General features: G+C 35.9%; 1 protein-coding gene across 1 annotated transcript; it reads left to right on the top strand.

Annotated features, from left to right (window-relative positions):
- Positions 1–853: 853 nt before the first annotated feature.
- On the top strand, positions 854–13,651 carry LOC113298575 (NPC intracellular cholesterol transporter 1-like). The gene is made up of 38 exons (XM_026547342.1): positions 854–1,024; positions 1,457–1,530; positions 1,639–1,735; positions 1,993–2,100; positions 2,698–2,814; positions 2,938–3,088; positions 3,520–3,767; positions 3,897–4,085; positions 4,682–4,758; positions 4,843–4,960; positions 5,169–5,252; positions 5,461–5,556; positions 5,733–5,834; positions 5,933–6,001; positions 6,108–6,203; positions 6,271–6,378; positions 6,988–7,101; positions 7,390–7,473; positions 7,673–7,801; positions 8,608–8,806; positions 8,921–9,064; positions 9,154–9,197; positions 9,321–9,404; positions 9,710–9,778; positions 9,894–9,970; positions 10,261–10,330; positions 10,450–10,599; positions 10,700–10,765; positions 10,869–11,013; positions 11,101–11,165; positions 11,265–11,330; positions 11,911–12,004; positions 12,153–12,189; positions 12,281–12,338; positions 12,473–12,583; positions 12,722–12,789; positions 12,884–13,019; positions 13,287–13,651. The coding sequence occupies exons 1-38, from the start codon at positions 968–970 to the stop codon at positions 13,365–13,367; spliced, it is 3,882 nt and encodes a 1,293-aa protein (XP_026403127.1). The 5' UTR covers positions 854–967; the 3' UTR covers positions 13,368–13,651.
- Positions 13,652–13,814: the final 163 nt, after the last annotated feature.

The raw sequence follows: 13,814 nt of genomic DNA, 5'->3' as shown, positions 1-13,814 counted from the left end.
TAAAATGTTTTGCAGGATAAAGATGAAAAATAAAATAAAATATTTAGGTGAGATAAAATAGGATGAAGTGAGATAAAATAGGATAAAGTGGGATAAAATAAGATTAAAAAGTAATAAAGTATTCATGGATTTACTTGGCGATAATCCAAGATTCGCGGGCGTCACTGGGAATGTCTCTGGCGTTTTTGGCATGGTCGCGCGTTGGTGCTACCAACGCCCGCATTTTTGGCAAGAACGCGCATCCTTCTCTCAGACGCGCGCTGGATGTTCCGACTTAATGTTTAAAGCAACAGATTTGTTCATTTGAACATCCATTTTTTATATTTATTCATTCCATAGTGGGAGTAAAATGAACAAACTCTGAGTTTGTTCATTCCATAGAAACTGCCAAAATTTAACCGAATTTGGCACCATGATATGCTTTTGCAACTTGTCAAAATAGAAAAATCCCTGGATTCAGAGGGTCAGTGACTCAGTCAGAGTAACGAATCTACTGACAAAACATAACATTATCCTCTCCCTCCCCTTTGCAGTCTCAAAATACTCGAAATTAACAACAAAACATTAAACAAACCCTAGAAAAATACAAATACAATGACGAATACCCCCTCACAAGTCCGGCTTATACTTACACGATAAGCAATATCCCGAACTTATTGCGCCCAAAACTTAGCAATACGCAACTGTCAAAGGGTATATAAGTAAAACAAACCAACCATACTGCCGTATCCGTACTTTTACCAAAAGATAGAAATTCAATCAGGGAAGTCGACACGGTCGGCCACGGCTTGACAGTAAAGTTTAGAAAAGTATAAATACACAATTTTTTACTCATTTTTCAGAACTCTACTCTTCTTTGGCTTACTCTTCAGAGAGAGTCCTTTCTAATTTCTATTCTCCTTCTTCTCTTCTGTTTTTTTCTCCGGTCTACTCTCTTCTGTTATCTCTCTGATGCTCGTAAGTGAAAATGAATCTCTCACAAAGAAAAATGCTAGGATTGTTCATCTTAATCTGTTCAATACCGGTATGTGATTCTTCTTTCTCTAATTCAATTTTAGTTTTACTTTTCTCTTTACTGAATATGTTTTATTTTATTTTTTTGTAACTTTTTTTCTTTTTGATTTCGTTGTCGAATAGTGTATCTTATGTTACGAAATTGATTTTTCATGAATTCAGTTTTCGTTTTCTATTGATTTTTCATGATTTTTTTTCTTTTTTTACTGTCCGATGTTGTGATTGACATTTTTTTAATTAGTTCATGATGACACTGAGCAGAGCAGTTTTCCCCGATTTCAAAATTCTCAGTTCATTATTTTCTTTTGTTTTCTTCCGATTTCTAGGTTATTTTAAGCAGTTGAAAGTTCCGTGGAACTTTTGAAGACTTATTGTTGTGGTTGAAATTAAGCTAAAAATAGTTCTAATTGAAACTAATGATTTGATGTTTTGATTACTGCAGTCAATTTGTATATCATTAGTGAGCAGTGAGAGGTCTGATTCGAGGTTGCTTTTGACATCCAATGATACATCAAAGTAAGAGTTAGTTGGTTACTTTCAATCTAATTTCTGTATACACCAAAGCTGTATGATTTGTTTTTCTTTATGCTTATTCACACATGATTTGTTTTTCTTTATGTTCAGGGAAATACATAAAGAAGAATATTGTGCAATGTATGATATCTGTGGAGAGCGTAATGGAAAAGTTTTGAACTGTCCTACTAGGAGACCAGCTGTGAAGGTATTTGCGAAATTGAAGCCTTGTTATTTACAATTTTTAACTTATCTAGTGCGTTCTATTTGTAACAATCGTACTAAATAGTGGTGGTGAACTCGCGGTGCTGAGTATCACTAACAGGCAGGACTTGTTTTTCATGCCCAAGACGTTTGTCTGTGATACAGGAGTTCAAGCCTGCTAGATACTATTATCAGAATACATGAATGTCATGACGATTTTAGCAAATCTAATGTTTATATTCTGTTATATATGTGCTGCAGCCTGATGAGCTGCTCTCTAGCAAGATTCAAAGCTTGTGTCCGACACTGAGTGGCAATGTGTGTTGCACTGAGCGTCAGTTCGATACTCTACGATCACAAGTTCAGCAAGTAAGAATTCTCAGTGACATCTGTCAAGCATTTGAGTTACTTTTTTATGCCATTTTTTTTTACTGGAGCAAGTTACCCTTGGTTTTGTTTTCTCGAAATTATGTTTGATGTTGTTAAAAAAATCCAGTTCTCCCAATTTTAACACAAATGGAACAGTTCTCCTGCAGATATTTTTCAAGCCTATAATGGTACTAACGTTTTACTGTGTTTGCCAAATGGTATAGACATAACTTAGGTGGTATATGCCAAATGGTTCATGTTTTCATGCTTAACTAAAACAAAGAGATGGTTGTCAATATTTGCCCATTCACCAATCTCTTGTTTCTTTATGATTACTTTTCATATGTATTGAGTTTGTTGGATGCACCCAGCTGCCTTAACTTCTAAATTATTTGGGGAAGCGTCTTCCTTTTGCTTTTGCTGATTGATATGGATAAAAAAAAATTGCATATTGAGCATACTATTACCTACTCACGAAGAATATCTTTTGTATCTAGTTATTAATGTATTTTCATTTTGGCACTGTTATTTCGTTCCTATTTTAACTTTCTTTCTAAGACACAAATTTTTGTTGAAAAATATGTAATTGTCTTGCAGGCAATTCCTTTTGTTGTAAGCTGCCCAGCATGCCTAAGGAACTTCTTAAATATATTTTGTGAGCTTTCATGTTCCCCGAATCAGAGCCAATTCATCAATGTGACATCTACTGCAATGGTTAGTAGCTTTTGTATATTCTGAACTGATATTTGTGGTTAGTAGCTACTGGGTCTGGATTATTTTCTCAGAGACATTTAATCTTTTTTCTTCTAAAGGAATCTTAACCACTTGTAATTTTAGGTTAGTGGCAATTTGACTGTAGATGGAATTGATTATTATGTAACTGATGCTTTTGGGGAAGAGCTATTTAACTCCTGCAAGGAAGTGAAGTTTGGGTCGATGAATACTCGAGCAATATCATTTATTGGTGGGAATGCTCAAAATTTTAAGGGTGAGGGGAACTTCTGATTTTCCAGCAAAATATCTTTTTTGTTTTCATATTGATCTACATTATTTGAACAATTAGTAAAGTTTGTTTTAAGGATTACATCTAGGTAAATATTCTCTGCATGATTAGCGTATATGTCTTTGTTCTGTTTGCCCTATGATTACTGAAGTAAACTATAGTTTTCTCTTCCTTGCCCAACTTGTATAGGAGAGGTGCTCTATTTTAAGTTGCACTGGTTTTTATTTGAGGAAAGTAGTTGCTTGCATGGCTTTTGATAATATTTTACATGATTTTCGTGTGTTTCTCCTGAATGTCTTGTTTAAGCTGGTATGGATGAAATTTTCTTCTAAAACTAAGTGCTTCTATTTGAAATAGATGTCTGCTTTATAGTTTTCTATGATGGTGCTATTAATCATGATTTTTATTTTTTGTAGACTGGTTTAGATTTATTGGAAGGAAAGCAGAAGGTACAGAGCCTGGTTCACCTTATGCCATAAATTATCGATCAACTGCTCCCGAGGCTTCAGGAATGAAGCCCATGAATGTAACTACTTATTCATGTGGTGACACTTCGCTTGGATGTTCTTGTGGTGATTGCCCTGCTTCTCCCTCATGCTCTAGCTCAGCACCCCCTACTCCACACAAGAAGCGTTCTTGCTCAATAAGAGTTGGATCCCTAAAGGTAAGAACATTTGAGTAAATTAAATAAGAATGCTACATTATTATTTTCTTTTTTCCTTAGGTTGTTGTTTTGTTAGACTGCATATTTTAGACGTGATTTAAGATTGTGATTACTTATTAATGGCTGCAGGTTCAGTGCCTTGATTTTTCCTTGGCGATTCTATATATTGTTTTAGTTTCAACATTTTTCGGATGGGGATTGTTTCATAAGAAGGAAACAAAGAGTGCTGCATCTAGATTGAAGCCATTGTTGAATGTTATGGACGAAGGAGTAAATAATTCTATTAACAAGCAGAAAAATGATGTTCATCCTGTGCAGGTACATTCTCAGTAGTCAACGTCAACTTTTCTAGCACTTATGCTATTCATCACATGACCATTAATCACTCAGAAGTTATTTTCCTGTACCTGGCTGTTATTTCCATGGCTTTTGCACCTAAGATGTTATTTATTTATTTATATTTGAGGTGTAATTTATATATTTATCAAATCAATGATATGCAATGTTAGAGGCAATGAACCGGAAAACCTCCTCTGGATAAGTTCGAATATAAGGATATCCGTAATATTAACTGCTAACCTCCTTCTACTGGCAACAAAAATTTATTATATTCTTCCCTAGCATAATTGTGAAGTACTCCATTTCATCCCAAGAATATATTCTGACAGGTGATACTTCTAGAATTTATCTAGGCACCTCAAGAGAGACGATGGTTAGCATGTTATAGTTAATCTGAGATTTTCTGACAAGTATACTGGAGGTGGTCGAGGTTTTTGCATGATGTAGTAATGTTAGGCGCTGGTCTTCTTGAATAGTTGAATTATGTTGTAAATGTTGTTATGGACTTGCTATTGAGTACATTCCGTGTATCCTAGAGTCTAAATACCTAATTACGCATCTCTGATGTTGATCAGATGCCTGAAGAACATCCTCCGGTGAACAAGGCGGTCCAGCTTTCTGTTATCCAAGGTTACATGTGCACTTTTTACAGGTAATTGCTTCCGATGTGATTTGTTGTGGCTATAATGTGTTGGCTTATATTCTCATTTCTCCCTTGGTATCTATATAATTTCAGGAGATATGGAAGATGGGTTGCTACAAACCCAACTCTAGTGCTGTGCTCTTCTTTGGGTGTTGTTCTTCTTCTTTGCTTAGGTCTTCTCCGTTTTAAGGTGGAGACACGCCCTGAAAAGGTATTACACTGATGTTTGTAGCTTATCCTTTTTGTACTTCAGTACTAACCCCAAATGCTGTGTTCCACGTGTTGTTAGAATTCTGCAGAGACTGTCACAATTTTTGTTATGATTTTCATAGCAAGTATCACCTTTCCTAAATTGTTTACCATTCCGTAGCAAACTTTCCAACTCTAATGCTGTGCTCATTTGTTCCCAATTGTTTCAGCTATGGGTCGGGCCTGGAAGTAGGGCTGCAGAGGAGAAACAATTTTTTGACACCCACTTGGCCCCCTTCTACAGAATTGAACAGGTGTTGCATCTTATGTTTGTCTTTCTAGTGTTTATCTCTATGTTCCTCTGATAGTGTGTATTTTCAGATTTTATCACACTATATCATATTTTAGGAAAAAACGTTGCTCCATGGTCTGTAACTGTCAGTTCGATGCTTCAATTTTTCACTCTATCAAGATTTCAAAAGGAGAAAACTGCGTGATCATCTATCTATATTTTTTCCACAGCTTATATTAGCAACAGTTCCAGTTTCTAAGAACGGGAAGGCACCTAGTATTGTGACAGAAGAAAATTTTCAATTACTGTTTGAAGTACAGAAGAAGGTAATCTGTTGTTGGTGTTAATTACAGAATCTTATATGCAAAGCATGTAACAAATTGTGAACCAAAGACCGCAGTTGGTTAAATAAAAGCTTTCAATGTTTTGCGATCTGCATTAGTCAATTGTATTAATTGTAAATAGCAAGGATGTGAGTATTATCTTTATTTCAATATTGCAGGTTGATGACATCCGTGCAAATTATTCTGGATCCATGGTATCTTTAACTGACATTTGCATGAAGCCGATTGGTGCAGATTGTGCAACCCAAAGTGTCCTGCAGGTACTTGCCTTTATCTGAAGTATGTTTCTTCTAGGACTTTCGGTAAGAGTTTCGTACGGTACCATTCTCAATATTTCATCTATCGTATCCTTGTACAGTATTATCAGATGGACAGTGACAAATTTGATGACTATGGAGGGCTTGAGCATGCTAAGTATTGCTTTCAGGTAAAATTTAGTTTATTTCTATTTTCGAGCCTACAAATCCAGACTTATCATTTCTGTCTTTGATTTTAGAGTGCCCCTAACATGTACTGTATGTTTCCTCCTTCAGCAATTTAGCTCTGTGCAGAATTGCCTGAGTGCATTTCAGGGGCCCCTTGATCCTAGCACAGCGTTAGGAGGGTTTTCGGGGAAAAAATATACAGAGGTAAAGCCTTTTACTCTCGTTGAAGTCAGATGGTTCAGTACTAATACCTTGTGATAATTCGTGACAGGCTTCAGCATTTGTGACAACATATCCGGTGGTAAACAAGGTTGATCAAGCAGGTGGTGGTAATGGGAAAGCAGTGGCTTGGGAAAAGGCTTTTATTCGCTTAGTGAAGGTCAGCTTAATGTTATTGCCTGATCATCTTTTTCTGTCTATGGATGGAGTTGGTTATTAGCTTATCTCCTTATAGTTTCAGTGGTTCCTCCATTTACCTGGCACCAGGTTTACTGAGTATTAGTCTTTTTCTGTACTTACTAGACTTCTAAATCATGGAGTCATGCTGTAAAATGTTTTATAAAAATCTCCTTCATACAGCATGATAGTGTATGCTGGGTGTGTTAGCTTAGCCACTTGGATAGATGCAAGTGCTGCAGGGGTATATTTTATTTAATAGTGTGATGGATATTGTTTTACGACCCAACTTTGAGTCTAGAATTTTACTTAGCTGGGAGAGCACAAAGACTATTGAGATAGTCAGGGGAAGACATTCCTCCCATAATTTAGGAATGCTGGAATTTGCAGGCTGGCAGGTGAGAGCAATGGAATTTGGTTAGCGTTGTTTTAACTCAATTCGTTTCACCAAATCTCGCTTCACCATGACTCTTTATATAGTTTGGTTTACAATACTAGTTACACGTTCCACCCCTATTACAGTTTTAACTCAATTCGTTTCACCTACATGTTTACAGATTTTGATCTATTTTTTATTTACTTTTTTTGACAGGAAGAGTTACAACCAATGGTCCAGGCTAAAAATCTTACACTTTCCTTTTCATCAGAAAGTTCTATTGAAGAAGAGCTGAAAAGAGAAAGTACTGCGGATGTTATAACCATTTTGGTGAGTTTATAGAAGAGGATTTCTTCCATATTCAGTATATTTTTAAGAAAACACATGCTTACTGCATTATTCTTGAAAGAAATGATACAATGTTTCACAGTTGTGTGAACCTAACTATCTCGCCTATTCCCATGATGGTGGACTTGTATACAGTATACCAACCTCCAAGGTTAAGGAACCACTAATCAGTTTTTTCATGGCTCCATTTTTTCGTTTATTAATGACTATTGTTTAGATATTGTGGAAGGTTCTGTTTAACTGTTTCATTCTCTTTTAACGTGAACTCAGATTAGCTATATTGTGATGTTCGCTTACATATCAATGACTTTGGGAGATACACCTCGTCTATCTTCTTTTTTCATTGCTTCAAAGGTTTGTATTGCTGTTGAAAATCTTCATTGTCTTACGAGTCGTTACCTGATGAAATTGTCTGTGTAATTTTACACTTCCTTCTCTTTTAGCTACAGCAGGCCTCTACAGCTAGAAATGCAGTATTTCCTTTGGCTTTAATTGTCGTACTTCGACCTTACGACTTATGCATATAATGTTGATTTAACGGGTTGGTTTCCAGGTATTGCTTGGTCTATCAGGAGTGGTAGTGGTCATGCTTTCGGTTCTTGGATCTATTGGATTTTTCAGTGCCATTGGAGTAAAATCTACGCTAATCATAATGGAAGTTATCCCTTTCCTCGTTTTAGCAGTAAGGTTCTTTTACTTTAGAAGCAGGATTAACTTGAACTTTTTCTGCTTTTTATGTTACTTAAGAATTGTTGTGATTCACCTACTAATATTTCTGGTGATATTTTGAAGCTCTATTGTTTGAGGACTATGAGCACTTGAAATTTTGAATTCAAATTCTAAGAGTCTAACATGGTTGACTATATCAACTGTTTTGTCTCACTAAATGGTTACCGAAATCTTACTGTGGGATTAGGATGTATGCTGTAGTTATTGAACTTTTACATGTACTTTTGAAGAGTGATTTGTTTTCTTCGTATTAATCTCAGCTCTTCTTTTCTCGGAGTTCAGTTTTTCATTAAGATTAGTAAAAAGAGTTGTGGCACTGTTTTTTTCTCTCTCTATAACATTCGTGAATCTCAAGCTCTTTTGGTATATTTCGGAGTCCAGTAGAGATACAGGTTCTTATAGTGCTTCGTATCCACAACTTTACTACACGGCATGGATATCTCAATGTTTTTTATGAACCAACTAAGAAATATGGAATCTCACTTTAATTCTGTATAAAGAATTCCATCGACATTTTCTTCAAGATGGTAATGACTTATGCCGTTATGCTATGCGCCATATTGATCCGTCGTCTCTACCGAATTTGCGAACTTATAGAACATGTGCTTTTTTGACATGGGAAAACAGTGTTTATAGATTAACATATTTTCTTCTATGGTTACTTTCTCTTTAGCCAGAGTTATTTATTTGATGGCTTAGTTTTTCCTGTGACGCATAATTGGCGCTTGGTGTTTACTGTATTTACATTTTCAATATCAGGTAGGAGTGGATAATATGTGTATTCTGGTACATGCTGTGAAACGGCAGCCACTAGATATGCCTTTAGAAGAACGAATAAGTAATTCACTTGTTGAAGTTGGACCATCTATAACACTAGCTAGTATCTCTGAAGTTCTGGCATTTGCAGTCGGAAGTTTCATATCTATGCCGGCGTGTCGTGTTTTCTCCATGTTTGCAGGTCAAGGATATGAACTGTTTGCATTTAAACTTCCATTTTATCTTTCGTATTATATTTCCAAATTACATTCCTCAGCTGATACTGCGCAATCTGTTTCTTTTTTTGTTTCTCCAGCATTGGCCGTTCTGTTGGATTTCCTTCTGCAAGTTACTGCATTTGTTGCCTTGATAGTTTTTGACTTTCGGCGCGCTGAAGGTAAAAGGGTTGACTGTTTCCCTTGCATCAAAGTTTATTCTTCGGATGATGACTCTAATCAAGGTACTTCCTTGGAGCTTTACCTTGAAATCATGTATTATTTCCCCCCTTTGAAATGATCTTTGATTGAGGGGACTTTTAAGAAAATATAGGCACTGGTCCAAGACAACCTGGATTGCTGACTCGCTACATGAAGGTATGCTCAGGAGTTGATGATTTTGTTAGTGGTTGGGTTTAAATAGACTGTTTATGGCAAAAACAGTCAAATTTCTTTTTGATAATTTTTTTCCTGTTCCTAAATTTATTTGTTCCTTTATAGGAAATTCATGCACCGATTCTTAGCCTTTGGGGAGTTAAAATTGCTGTAGTTGCTGTCTTCGTTGGATTTGCTCTTGCAAGCATAGTAAGCTGCAGCTTCTTCTCTTTTTCCCTTTCTCATGAGAAAGACTATTTCATATCACTTTTAAGTTTTAAGTCGGTACATAAGCTGTAAATGTAAAAGGAGTCAGTTAATGCTATTTAGTCTCCGTGAAAAACATTTCTTGGAATAACTGATGAGAATAGGGGTTTCTTTACTAGTTCTGCTAGCTGTATGTTCTTCCTGTGTCTTTGTTCCTTTGCGTTGTATGATGTGGATTTCTTGTTTACTCATGTTATATAGTGCGTTTACTTTATGTAAATTTACTATCATCTTTTTCAACCTTGTAGGCACTATGCACAAGAATTGAACGTGGTTTGGACCAAAAGGTTGTTCTTCCTAGGGACTCATATCTTCAGGTTAGTTGTCAGATAGTTTTCCGCAGTTAATTTTTATTTATCAATCACATAAGCTTTTTTCTTTATCACTAATTCTTTTGGTTCTTCTTGGACTTAATATTGTCATTTGTTGCAGGGATATTTCGATAATGTTACTGAGTATCTTAGAGTAGGCCCTCCATTATATTTTGTCGTGAAGAACTACAACTATAGGTATCTTCTCCAACATTGATGTATTCTGTGCCAGTGCTAAATACTTTATACTTGTATTCTCTATGGAAAAAGTAAAATCATTTTTTAAAGTACAATGAGGATTGGGGATGCAGGTAGGACATATAAAAAACACAAATTTGCGGTAGTAACTTCACATTTTTATGCATTTTACTGTATCTTTTACAAGATATCAACATTTTCTCCCTTGGTTTAGGTGTCTCTCTAGTAAAATCTTTTGGTTCATCTTTGTTTGTTTTTCACTGTACTTTCTTTTTTATTTGCTATGCCAGCTCAAAATCTGACCAGACAAACCAGCTATGCTCAATCAGTCAATGTAATTCCAACTCTCTGCTTAATGAGGTAAGTGGTAGCTTAGGCATTAATGTTCAAATTAGTCAAAAAGATTCAGGTTCTTCCACATGTTGTTCATGTCTTCATGAGCGGTATCTTTAGCTAAATTTCTTTTGTTTCATTTGCAGATATCAAGAGCATCAATAGTACCAGAATCAAGCTTCATAGCTAAGCCAGCAGCTTCATGGCTTGATGATTTTTTAATATGGATGTCTCCAGAAGCTTTTGGTTGCTGTCGTAAGTTCACAAATGGGACTTACTGTCCCCCGGATGATCAGGTTAGGGATTTTTATACTTAGTAGAAAAAGTTCCAGATAATTTTAAGCCTGAGTTGCATCCATATCAATTTTATCATAACAAATACATCTACATCTGCAGCCACCCTGCTGTGATGACCCTGATGGTATTTGTGGGCTGAGTGCCGTATGCAAAGATTGTACCACGGTAATGTCTTTCTTAGTCTTCAGAAATCTCAAGTTATTCTATTATCGTAGTACGTAACTTCAAAAGTAACACATACTAAATAACCCTTCTATATATTTCTCAGTGCTTCCGTCACTTAGATTTGCATAATGATCGCCCAACGACAGCACAGTTTAAGGAGAAACTCCCATGGTTCCTCAGCTCACTACCCTCTGCTGATTGTTCTAAGGGGGGCCATGGGGCTTACACTAACAGTGTTTATCTTAATGGTCAGTTCACTGTATATCTTTGTGTGGAGAATTTAAATATTTTACTGTTCAAGATGAATTCTTGACTGATCAAATTCCTTCTATTAGGTTATGAAAGTGGTGTTATTCAAGCGTCAGAGTTCCGCACATATCACACACCACTTAATAAACAAGTAAGACTACTTCTGTTTAGATAAAGGACCATACTGTTAATGGCACTTACACAATTACGTGGGCCCAACATAATTCTATCTGCATGGTCTTTGTTGCAGAGTGACTTTGTAAATTCACTGCAAGCTGCACGAGAGTTCAGTTCAAGAGTTTCTAAATCACTGAATGTAAGCCTTGAATCATACATTCTGTTATACAGCTTTATCTATTTAATAAATAGAGCAGTTTGTCATCAATGGTTGACAATCAATCTATTTCGTTCCACTCTAGCTACCTAATGGGTGAGTTTTGAACGTCAAGATGAAATTAAGTGAGTGTAATAGTTACCCCGGGGGTGAGGTTTTGACGGTGTTTCGCTGTTTGCACAGGTTACGCCTAGTATATTTTCATTCTACAGTGTATATAAGTGTGTATGACTAGGAAACCGGTGGTCCATTTTTCCTTCTCTTTGATTTTGTCCATTCCAATAATGGAATGCTTCTTTACATGGAGAGATGCGCATTTTTGTGAACAACTAATCAGTTGATGGGAATTATATCTTGTGTAGTATGTAATGCTATTAGTGGCATAATTAACTCATTTAGGTTATTAGTGGCATAATTAACTCCTTTATGTAATGCTATTATGGCATATATCTTGTAAACAACTAATTTGTCTTTCATACTGTTTTTTCTTCGTGCTGCTTCTATTTGATTTCCGTTTTCTGTTACATCCTTACTGGACACTGACTTCACATTTTTCGTGCAGATCGAAATGTTTCCATATGCTATGTTTTATATTTTCTTTGAACAATACCTTGACATCTGGAGAACAGCTTTGATCAACATTGCTATTGCTCTAGGTTAGCATACTTAGAAATCTCCTTTTATGTGTTGGTATTCTTCTTTCGGTGTTTACTCCATATTAACAACTGTTTTTGCATTTTGAAACCGTCAATCTGCTACACTTTCTTGGTCCTTCCTAAGTCTGATAATTTTCTTCTTTCACAGCTGCTGTGTTCGTTGTGTGCCTGATTATCACTGGAAGGTCCATACTCTTTTTTATGTTTCTGATTTGATTTATATTTCCTAGTTTCGTACTTATTTACTTAATGATTCATGTGCATTCCTGGTTACAGTGTATGGGGTTCAGCCATCATTTTACTTGTCTTGGCAATGATTGTCGTCGATCTCATGGTGGGTATTTTGGTCTAGGAATTTATCTGGGATTGGTTGTCTTTCATTTTCTGTTTTGCTTGTTTGTTTTTTTTTTAAAATCTTTTCTCAGGCTACACACTTTCATTTAACTAACAAGATGGAACTCTCTGCAGGGTGTTATGGCGATTCTGAACATCCAACTCAATGCAATCTCGGTTGTAAACCTTGTAATGGCAATAGGGATTGCTGTTGAGTTCTGTGTGCACATAACACATGCTTTCTCGGTTAGCATTACCCCAATACTCCTTTCTTTCAAATCTAATAGCCTTATCATATGACATCATGTTCTCAGTCAAAACCCACTTTTTGGCAACCAAAACCATTCTCATCAACTAATATTATTTAGTGCTCTCTTTGCACAGGTAAGCAATGGGGATAGAGCGCAACGAGCCAAGGAGGCTCTTGGTACTATGGGAGCTTCTGTCTTCAGGTTAATCATCCGTTTATGCACCAAATATCTGTGACTCCATTTTGAATTAGCTGGTACTGACGTGCCTAACAATTACCATTTTCTTTGTGTTCAGTGGAATCACACTTACGAAGCTTGTTGGAGTGATAGTCCTGTACTTTTCAAAATCAGAAGTTTTTGTTGTTTATTACTTCCAAATGTACTTAGCATTGGTTCTTATTGGGTTTTTGCACGGCCTCGTCTTTCTACCAGTAAGTCAAATTCGACTTCCTTTACTTGTCTATCTTATTATCTATAGACTTTCTGGTTTACCTATCCAGAAAAGAAATCTTACATAATAGAGTCGGTGATTATGACATTTACTCGATCATTGTGGTGGAGGAAATTTCAGTGGATGTTAGATCTTAGCCCCAGTACCTTATTCAACCTAGGAATCTTGAAATAAAAGAATATTATTATTCCGATAGTGGATAGTGTGTGGTGAGTATTATAGTAAACTGTTTTATGTATTGTGGCAGGTGCTACTCAGCATATGTGGTCCACCATCAAAATACAAGATCGAGAAGACTCGAGCAGAAGAGACATCAACATCAGCGTAGTAGATCAGCTGATGAAACATACCATCTGTGGAAATGTGTAATTTATTATCTCACGCACCCATGTATAATTTTAGATTGCTAGTACGCTTTAGATGTTTATCCTCTTTATGTAATCGCAGTGCATATTTTAATCAAATGTATTTAGTTTGCATCCGGTGAAAGTTTCCTAATTAGCTCCCTTTTCCTCACTGTTTTGACATGCTTCAAGTTGTAAAGAATAGTTGTAAATTTCAAGGGGTCAGAAACTCCCAATTATTGAATATTTATGTGCAGCCTTCATTATCTATCTCAATTCAGCAAAAACAGAAAATGAACTTCAGGTTAATAAGATAACATCGAAATTTTATAGTGTTGAAGTCCACTTCAGCAAAACAACTTGTGTCAACTTTTGCTTACATTTTTACAGTTTTACTTGCTCAGTGTTAAAGAACAATCATAGTTTTTTCA

This window comes from Papaver somniferum, chromosome 1, assembly GCF_003573695.1.
Source record: "Papaver somniferum cultivar HN1 chromosome 1, ASM357369v1, whole genome shotgun sequence".
Classification (NCBI taxonomy): Eukaryota; Viridiplantae; Streptophyta; class Magnoliopsida; order Ranunculales; family Papaveraceae; genus Papaver; species Papaver somniferum.
Note: the sequence above shows the minus strand (reverse complement) of the source record. Positions and strands in the feature narration are given on the sequence as shown.

Bases quoted from the DNA above. Each gene is read 5' to 3' on its own strand.
- LOC113298575 (XM_026547342.1), top strand. From the start codon at position 968: ATGAATCTCTCACAAAGAAAAATGCTAGGATTGTTCATCTTAATCTGT. The intron at 4,759-4,842 runs GTAATTGCTTCC...ATATAATTTCAG, and splicing joins TACATGTGCACTTTTTACAG to GAGATATGGAAGATGGGTTG. The intron at 7,102-7,389 runs GTGAGTTTATAG...ACGTGAACTCAG, and splicing joins CGGATGTTATAACCATTTTG to ATTAGCTATATTGTGATGTT.